General features: G+C 42.4%; 1 protein-coding gene and 1 pseudogene across 1 annotated transcript in view; one reads left to right on the top strand and one right to left on the bottom strand.

Annotated features, from left to right (window-relative positions):
* The window catches only part of WASF1 (WAS protein family member 1), a 49,025-nt gene extending 40,194 nt beyond the window's left edge, over window positions 1–8,831 (bottom strand). Inside the window, exon 1 of the mRNA XM_015407093.1 lies at window positions 8,699–8,831. Within this exon, the coding sequence (XP_015262579.1) occupies window positions 8,699–8,831 (133 nt within the window). The remainder of the gene's footprint in view (window positions 1–8,698) is intronic.
* LOC107106877 lies at window positions 3,588–4,039 on the top strand (annotated as a pseudogene).
* Window positions 8,832–9,571: the final 740 nt, after the last annotated feature.

The following is a 9,571-nucleotide window of genomic DNA, read 5'->3' as shown; positions in this document are numbered from 1 at the left end:
CAATATCATAATGCCCCTATATAAATCAATGGTGCGACCTCATTTGGAATACTGTGTGCAGTTCTGGTCACCACACCTTAAAAAGGATATTATAGCTTTGGAAAAAGTGCAGAAAAGGGCAACTCGAATGATAAAAGGGTTGGAACACTTCCCTATTGAGGAATGGTTAAAGCGCTTAGGGCTCTTTAGCTTGGAGAAACGACGACTGAGGGGTGACATGATTGAGGTTTATAAGATTATGCATGGGATAGAGCAGGTAGAGAAAGAGGTACTTTTCTCCCTTTCTCACAGTACAAGAACTCGTGGGCACTCCATGAAATTGCTGAGTGGTCAGGTTAGAACGGATAAAAGGAAGTACTTCTTCACCCAAAGAGTGATTAACACATGGAATTCACTGCCACAGGTAGTGGTGACAGCTACAAGCATGGACAGCTTAAAAAGGGAATTAGATAAGCATATGGAGCAGAGGTCCATCAGTGGCTATTAGCCACAAGGTATAGATAGGGGCTCTGGGGCAAGGGATGCTCTGTCTTCTTGGTGCTTGGGTGGGGGTCAACAGTGGGAGGGCTTCTAATGTCCTGGCCCCACTGGTGGACCTCCTGATGGCACCTGGTATTTCTGGCCACTGTGTGACACAGAGTGTTGGACTGGATGGGCCTTTGGCCTGATCCAACATTGGCGTCTCTTATGTTCTTATGTTAAATACAGTATTAAAATGAGCATGTTTGCATTAGCAGGTAGGGTGATGAGGAGTGATACTTATCAGTCCTGAAAATTGTCCGTTCCAATGAAGAATGGATGGGGAGAAAATAGAAACCTAGGGAAGTTTAACACACAGCTAGAACCAGCCAGCACGTGTGGGTCTCTTGACTGCAGATCAACAGATCAGAGTAGAGGCAAGGGTTTGGGTATAGCAAGCTGGACAAAAGAGGAGTATAAAGCAGAGAGGGGTTACTGCGGGGCATGCTAGCTAGCAAGGGCCAATTTAATGGTCCTTACCTTTTATAGGTGGTCTTTTGGGTGGGTGGCAACTGTGTCAACCTCGTGACCCACCTTCCTATTAGTCCATCCCATAAACAATCCCATTGGTTGCGTGCAGTGAGGGGTGGCTACCTAGAGGGTGGGACAATATTGTAACCTAAGACATAGCTCAGAGGATGGCATCTGGGCAAGTATGAAAACTTGGCGTCAAGATGCTCTCTTGAAGTGCAGATGAAGCTTGGCCATTGCCTGGTCATCAAAGGTCCATCTGGCAGGAAATGCCAATGTAAAATAAAGCAGAGCTGTTGCATACGTGACAGTAAACAATTCAGCAATGGGGGCTGCTTCTTCTCAAGTTGTTGTTTTGCTGACAATAATGGAAATTTGTGCTTCCTCACCAGGCTGGCAGTTGTATAACTGAAACCTCATTCACGTGTAAGGCTTATGCAGGCACCTTCTATGTGTAGTATCACAACAGGTGACTTGTACAGCTTTCTGAGCCCATGTGTGTGTGTGCACAGTCCATAGAGTGTATGCAGCAGCAAATATAGTTCATAAAGCAAAATATCAATCTCATCCCTTAACAATTTGAGCAAGTAATTCCTTTCTTCTGTTAAATGAAAAGTACCACATGTATCTAGTATGATCTCTGGTCACATCTCCAAATGAGAAGGTAAAAACATTTATTTCTCTGTCTCTCTGTTGGGTTCATTAAGAGGAGCAGGCACTAGAGAAAGCATTACTATAAAATCATAGACTATTATAAATGCATATGTTAAGCATATGATCTCTCCCACTTTAGTTTTCTTTTTGGTGGGTATTTTGTGTGTGTGCTCGCATGCCTGGAAGTCATGGCGACTTCTGCCATCCCCTATTGGGGGCTTGGACATTTTTCAGAGAGGTGCCTTGACAGCCTGCCTCTGCATTCTGAGCCCTGGTATTCCTTGGAGGTCTCCCTTCCTATTACTTGCCAGGGTCGGCCCTGCTCAGCTTCCAAGAACTGAGGAGACTGAGCTTGCCTGAGCTATCCAGGTCAGGGCTCTCCCCCTTTAGTGTAATGCACATAATAGCAATGTTGTCTACATGATATAAGCTACCTGCAGCAAGGGCATACTTTATATGAAGGCAATTACTTGCAAGTAAATTGCTACTCTCCTCATCTGCAAGCCAATCTAGTCGAAGTTAATATTCCCTATGATGTTTTTACAGACAATGAAAGGAATACTGCTGAGGGAGAAGTTATTACCTCTATTAAAAAGGTAAAGGTTCCCTTGCTTGGAAGCCAGTCGAGTCTGCCTCTAGGGTTGCGGTGCTCATCTCCGTTTCAAAGCCGAAGAGCCAGCGCTGTCCGAAGACGTTTCCGTGGTCATGTGGCCGGCATGACTAAACACCAAGGTGCACGGAACGCTGTTACCTTCCCACCGAAGTGGTACCTATTTATCTACTTGCAATTTCTTGCTTTCGAACTGCTAGGTTGGCAGGAGCTGGAACTAGAGACGGGGGCTCACTCCGTCATGCGGCACACTCAGGTCTTGAACTGCTGAACTACTGACCTTCCACAGCCTGCAGGTCAGCGTCTTAACCACTTGAGCCACCGCAGCTCCAATACCTCTATTACACCCTCTCAAAAAAATCTCCTCTAAAAGTGAAGTCCTATAATGAAGAGTGCTATTGAGATGAGGTGCAATAGGGTCCACTGTTCATGGGACAGAGCCTAGGAAAACCAGTTGGAGCAGGCACACCCAAAGTGGTTGTTTCAGTTTCAGTTTCAGTTTATTCGGTATATCACCAGCCCAATTACAAACAATACAAAAGGGTACCAATAATATATATAAAATATTTAAATATAACTCTTCACCTCCTTGCTATACCCTAATCTAACACTTAACTCTTATATAACATTCTTGCTTAATAATATTTAGACTCTTAAGTCTACTCTTATACTAATAAACCCAACTTTCAGTTGTTTTTTCATACACACACTGTAACCTAAGTATCAATGCCAGAACACATTGTTCCCTTCAAACACCTCCTTCCTTCATTTTAATAACAGCCTCCACTAACCTTTTACCCGTTGTCTCATTATGTGCTGAGATTGTTTTGTTATTTAAATCGACCACCAGGTGGCCGAGCACTAACCATCTATAAGGGATCTCTTTTTCTCTTAGTGTCTTTGCTGTTTCACGTAGTCTTTTTCTCCCGATAAGCACCTCTGGCATGACGTCTGCATTCAAAAAAACACACGTCTCTTCAAGGGCCAGACTTTTTTTGTGTGTGATGGGAAATGCGGACTACCCTCTTCAAATGAGATGCTGTGTGACAGAGGCAAACAACAGCAAGGTTGTACTTGCCAGGCCATTCAAATAGTTTCTGCCTAAAGTTGCTGTCGGCTCTCATGATATTTGGCATCTGCTGCCACAGCATCCTTAACAGAGGCTGCTGCACTCCAATTGACAGTGAGACACTTGCAGCATCATACCTTAGACTCTGTGGAATCAGAGTAATGAGCTAAAATGACCTGTTGGCTGTGCTTCCTTGAACAGGCTTGAGCTCTCTGGAATTAAAGATCCAAATTTCACTGTTGTCTATTCTCTCCACAGACAATACTACTGGTATGATGAGCGGGGAAAGAAGATAAAGTGCACCGCCCCTCAGTATGTTGATTTTGTCATGAGTTCAGTACAGAAGCTAGTGACAGATGAAGATGTCTTTCCTACAAAATATGGTAAAGAATTTCCCAACTCCTTTGAGTCCCTAGTGAAGAAGATCTGCAAATACCTGTTCCATGTGCTGGCCCACATCTATTCCTCACACTTCAAGGAAACTTTGGTACTGGAGCTCCATGGACACTTGAACACACTCTACACACACTTCATCCTATTCATCAGGGAGTTCAACCTGGTGGACCCTAAAGAAACCACCATCATGGATGACCTCACAGAGGTCCTCTGTACCAGCAGTGGAAGCAGCAGCAACGGGAGCGGCAACGGCAGTAGTGGCAACGGCAGTAGTGGCAGCAGCGCAGGAGCACAGAACCATGTGAAGGAGAGATGAGTCTTCCCATCAGGAGCAAAACTAATGCTAACATTTTTTTCTAAAAAAAGAAAATACTCTATATTCTCTGTGTGTATGTGTATGTATATGTGCATATGTATATATATACAGACATACACAGCCATGACAGTTTAAGCAATTATGCTGCCACCACAGGACATGTAGACATATGGGACTGTACGGAGCTTTTGTTAAATGCATCATCCTCGGCGAGAAGTTGCACCCGTTCTATTTTATCTCCTGCTCCCCATTTTCTTTCTCTTCCCTAAGAGTTGGATGATGATGAGTGCTGTTTTTTTTAGAGAAGAACCACACCCAAAGTGGTTGATAGCCTGACAGACACCAAAGAAAAAGCTATATGAATTGGAGAGCATATGAAACCTTTGTTCAGAAATAAAAATCCTATTTTTAAGGGGTCATGATCGCAAGCTTACCTCATAGGTTGAAACAGGGTTAAGGATTACAGTAACGATGCCCTCCTAACCAGCATTTGCAAACAATGGTCACAATAAGAATACTAGTCAGCATTAGCCCCAGTTATAGAGGGGGGAGGTATAATTTTTAAACATGGCTAAAGTTGTTTACAGAAGAGCAAGGGAATGTGTGCATGGCCTGCTCTTGATTTGTTAGCCATGATTGAAGATTGCAAGTATATCTGCACTAGACTTCATTGACAGGTAAAGAAATAAATTAGCATTAATGTCTGTACCTAGCTCTTGAAATCAACTGCTTGGTGAAGGAAGAACAGACAAATATCCAGCTAAGGTATCTGGCTTCTTATATCCTCCAATGGTACCATAATTTAAGATGACTGCTGGGCAGCTGACAAAGGATGTAATAAATTACAGCAAACCTGTTGTTGTTTCTGGTTATGCAGAGCAGTATACAGTAGAATACTGCAAATAGGCAAACATACTGAGAGCAGCAACCTGGAATAGAGACTTTCTACTAGCCCAGTAACTCAGGAGTTTTCAAGACAGAAGGACTACAGTAGATGAGTCAGCATGTCAGCCTAGCACTCAGAAGATATGGACCCAAATCCCCATTCAGCCATGAAGCTTACTGGGTAACCTTGGGCTAGTCACCCTCTCAAAGTAACCCACCTCCCAGAGTTATTAAAAGGACTGAAAAGGGAAGAGAGAACTGTGTATGCTGCCCTGAGCTTGGAATACAAATGGAATAGATATAACTACCACTCATTTGTTCAATGATTGCTACAGGATATCAAGCAATTGATGATAACGTGCATTCTTTAAAGTCTTAAAATAGGATACTGGTCTAAATAGTACTAAAATGAAACTGGTAGGACCCATAAATCCAGCGGGCTACAGCTGATACAGCTCCAGTAAATCCCAAGTGAATAATTATCAGCACAGAATGGGGGGAATAGATGGGGGAATGTTCTAGGTACTAAGATAAAGTAGATAGGAAAAGTAATTAAAGGAGGAGTTATCCTGTTTACAATAAATAATTAAAGAAAGCAAAAATAATACCAGTAGTATTCTTTAGAAGGTTTCTGTAAAAGATACTTCAGAATGAAGAATTTTTTTTACCAAATCCTTCCAAAAAATGGGTGGGATCCAGCCAGCCTTTTTGCACAATTTTGCCAAATTTGCCTCCTCATTATATTTCTCATTACACATTATTTTTATCCATGCATGTCCCATGATCTCCAGCACAGCGTTTTTGGGCAGCTAGAGGGAATGCCTTTTTTCACCACTGAAAAAGCTAGTTAGATCCAACTCAATATAGTCTCTTTTTCAGTACTGAGAACTTGCACAATGACAAGGTAACCAAACAGTGTGGTCGCTATAGCAAATATGGCTTTTCTATGTTACCTTGGATATTCTGAAATATGAAATATTAGGCAATCCTTTTAAAACCTGACCCCTGCATATGTTCTACTTATTAGCATTTTTATATTATCTCCTGAAGAAGTAATGGTTGGAAAAAAGTGGTACTACAAAGACAATCCCAAAAGAGAAAGCTTAACAAGAACAGCAGGAGTCTGGCTACCAAATATTTTCCTAGCATCAGCCTTTTATTGATATTTGTATTCTGAGTTGACAATTTTAGCACTATTGGGAAGATTTATTTTAGAACATGTCAGTATATCCAGATGAAAACAAATTTAAAAACAAATATTTAATTTCAGAAATTAAACAGAACAGACAAGACATCAACAATCCGTCTCTTATTCCAGTATACAGAACACTAGATAAGCATATCTGAAAAGAGGAATGCATTATGATTTTTTTCAATCAAGATATAACGAACTTCTGGGTCAGGGATCCTGAAGGAGCTGAAAACCTTTAATCTTCCAGAGATGCTTGTGTATGCCACAGCTATTGCCTCATAAGGATTCATTTGACTGGCACAGTATGGAAATGCTAATGGTGGTTAGAATTCACTATCAGCAGTGGCAGTTCAGGCTAGCACCATACTCCACCTGATATTATTACATTTAATTTATAGACTGCTCACCCCCTAAGGGCTCTGAGCGGTTTACATTTGTACAACTACTAATTACATTACCTTTTTTACTAGGGCCACACACAATGAGGGGGAAGTGACAACCTATCAGGCACCCATGGCAGGGACTTAGTTGTCGTTTCTTTTTTGCGGAGGTTCTTCCAATCCGACGACGTCTTTTGGCGCAGATCTTCTTTTTCCGGTCGCGGCGACTCCTTCCGGGCATGGGCCGACAGCGCCCGACAGCGCACCCTCCGCAGCCGGCCTCTGTCCCAATTGGCTCCAGCCTACCGAGTTGCCCCGCCGCCGTGCTTCGCTGGCCAATCTCCACTCGGGCCGCTCGACTCAACCACCACCACCGCCGCCATGTTTCGCTGCCACCACGCTCCGCCGCTAGCTGCCAACGCCATGCTCCACCACCGCCATCACAAGGGAAGGAAGGGTGCCCCCCCGCTCTAACAGCAGGTACCCATTCATCTACTTGCCCATGCGGGCTTTCGAACCGCTGGGTGGGCGGGAGCTGGGATATAGACCGGGAGCTCACCCCGGCCACGGTGGGACTCGAACAGCTGAAGCTGTTTGGTCAGATGGAATGCAGGCTTCATTTACTGCCTGTGCCACCGCTCCCAATATGGAGCGGAAGGATATGCTTATGGCTTCTTTTTTCTTTGCCACTGAACAGGTAAAGCAAAGCTTAGCTCAGGGGAGTTACGCTAAAAACAACATTTCCAAAACCATTCAGTTTTGGGGTGGGGAATGAACGATCAGATTTTCAGTGTACCAAAGATAATTCAGGACTATGGCCACAAGTAATAATATAAGAATGCAAAAACCACTTGCAACTATTTCTTCTCAATTAAGAAGTTCTTAAACAGTGCTTAAAAAAAAAGATCAATATAGTTACTAAAACCACCCAAGAATCATACAGCTGATCTACTGTAAAATTTGCTCCTAGGAAATATCACATAGTCTACTTCAACTACTCTTAAAATCAATAGCAATGTATCTATTGCTGTCTATAACAAAGACAGTACTAATGAAAATCCATGATTGTATTCAATCTCAATATCTCAAGAAGCGACAGAGCTGTGCCAAAACCTGTCCTCTGTAACCTTTGTCTCTCTCACAGATACTGTTATCTATGAAGCATGGGGTCATATCCAAGTCTACCTTGCCTTTCATTCTTCTCTGTAATTTAAATCTGTTCATGTCTAGGTTATCTTTGCAATTTTCTTTTTGATAGCCTTCTCTCTTGCTGACTTTATCCAAGATGGTTCTGCACCAGTATCAATCACTTAAGTCTTCTCCAGGTTGGCCACCATGGATTGAATTCCATAATCTGTGAATGGAAGGAATTGATCTCTACCTCTTTCCCCTTTAGCGTCCTGCATCTCCCTGAAAAGCTAAAGGGATCCAATACCAAACATATGTATTTTTCTCCTGTCCTAGTGTCAGGGTAGTAACTCTCAGACCCAAAAAGTCCTTTAATTGGCTTTATTGTAGAAAGTCAGCAAAGTTGTAAACAAGTCGAATGCTTTGACAGAACAAATAGTTCAAAGTAGGAATCTACAAGACCTCTGGTCCAGCCCTCATACATACATCAGCACTGCATAGTAAAGTGGCAGGCGCGAAAATCTCTTTTAGCGTTCAAGTTTACCAACTGGGGTCGGTGCAGGCACACTATATCTCAGAGGTGTGATGCACCAAGATCACAAAGAAGATCCTCCTCAACAGAAAATTTTACAGGCATTATTCCAACTAGAAGAAGAAGAGAAGAAGAGATTGGATTTATACCCCGCCCTTCACTTGGAGTCTCAGAGACGCTTACAGACTCCTTTCCTTTCCTTTCCTTTCCCCTCCCCACCCCACCCCACCCCCCCCCACCCCACCCCAGAACAGACACCCTGGGCGGTAGGTGGAGCTGAGAGAGCCCTTTTAAGAACTGTCCTTGAGAGAACAGCTCTGACAGAACTATGGCTTGCCCAAAGTCATCCAGCAGCTACAAGTGGAGGAGTGGGGAATGAAACCCGGTTCTCCTAGATTAGAGTTCGCGCACTGTTACATACATCACCAGTCAGACATAATATTAAAATAAATATTATGAGCTAATATTTTGAAAATAGTCTGCTTTTGCAATAAAACACAATTTTAGCTCATAATTCATTGTCAAAGAAAAATGCTGAGTACTTACTTAGACTGCTTAGTTGTCTAATAATGTTTGCCAAGGAGATATTGGTAACACATTCTAGTTCATTTTTGATGCCCCGTGGCAGTGCTGTATGACAAAGATATCTGGGGTCTATGTTTCTTTTTACCAATGGCATTTTGAAGTATCAGAACCAGCACACCTGTGAAGAGAAAGAACAGAAGAATTACAATTTGTTTCAATTATCAATATTGAAACAAGTCAATATGCTTCGTTTAATATGAATGTATTTATAATGGAAAAATACAAATTGTTTCCTTTAGACCAAGAAATAATAGTATGAGTGAAGCAAAACTTTCATCACCTGACCACTGTTACAAACAAAGTAGCTTATAATGTCACAGTTATTAAAAGGATAACATCCTAATTCTATGCTGTTTACTCAGAAGTAAGCTACATGGTGTTTAATGGAACCTGTCCTGAAATAACCATATCTAGAATTACCGCCTTAAAATACTTCAAAGTATAATCATGCCAAAAACAACAATTTTGGTACAGAATAGAAGAGTAGGTTTTTATACCCTACTTTTCTATACCTTAAGGAGTCTCAAAGTGGCTTAAAATCACTTTTCCTTTCCTCTCCCCATAACAGGCACCTTTGTGAGGTAAGCGGGGCTGAGAGAGCTCTGAGAGAACTGCAACTGGCCAAGGTCTCCCAGCAGGCTTCATATGGAGCAATGCCGAATCAAACCCGGTTCTCCAGATTAGAGTCTTCCGCCCTTAACCACTACACCAGGCTGGCTCTCTACAGAATAGTTCTAGCGCCTTAGTTTATGAGACAATAATCAGACGGAAAATACTTAGTGCTTTTGCTATGCCTAAACAATTCACTACAGCTTCCAAAGCAAATAGAATACC

The sequence above is a fragment of the Gekko japonicus genome, unplaced genomic scaffold, assembly GCF_001447785.1.
Source record: "Gekko japonicus isolate JY-2015 unplaced genomic scaffold, Gekko_japonicus_V1.1 scaffold2747, whole genome shotgun sequence".
Classification (NCBI taxonomy): domain Eukaryota; kingdom Metazoa; phylum Chordata; class Lepidosauria; order Squamata; family Gekkonidae; genus Gekko; species Gekko japonicus.
The sequence above is the reverse complement of the archived record's forward strand: the minus strand, read 5'-3'. Positions and strand labels throughout refer to the sequence as shown.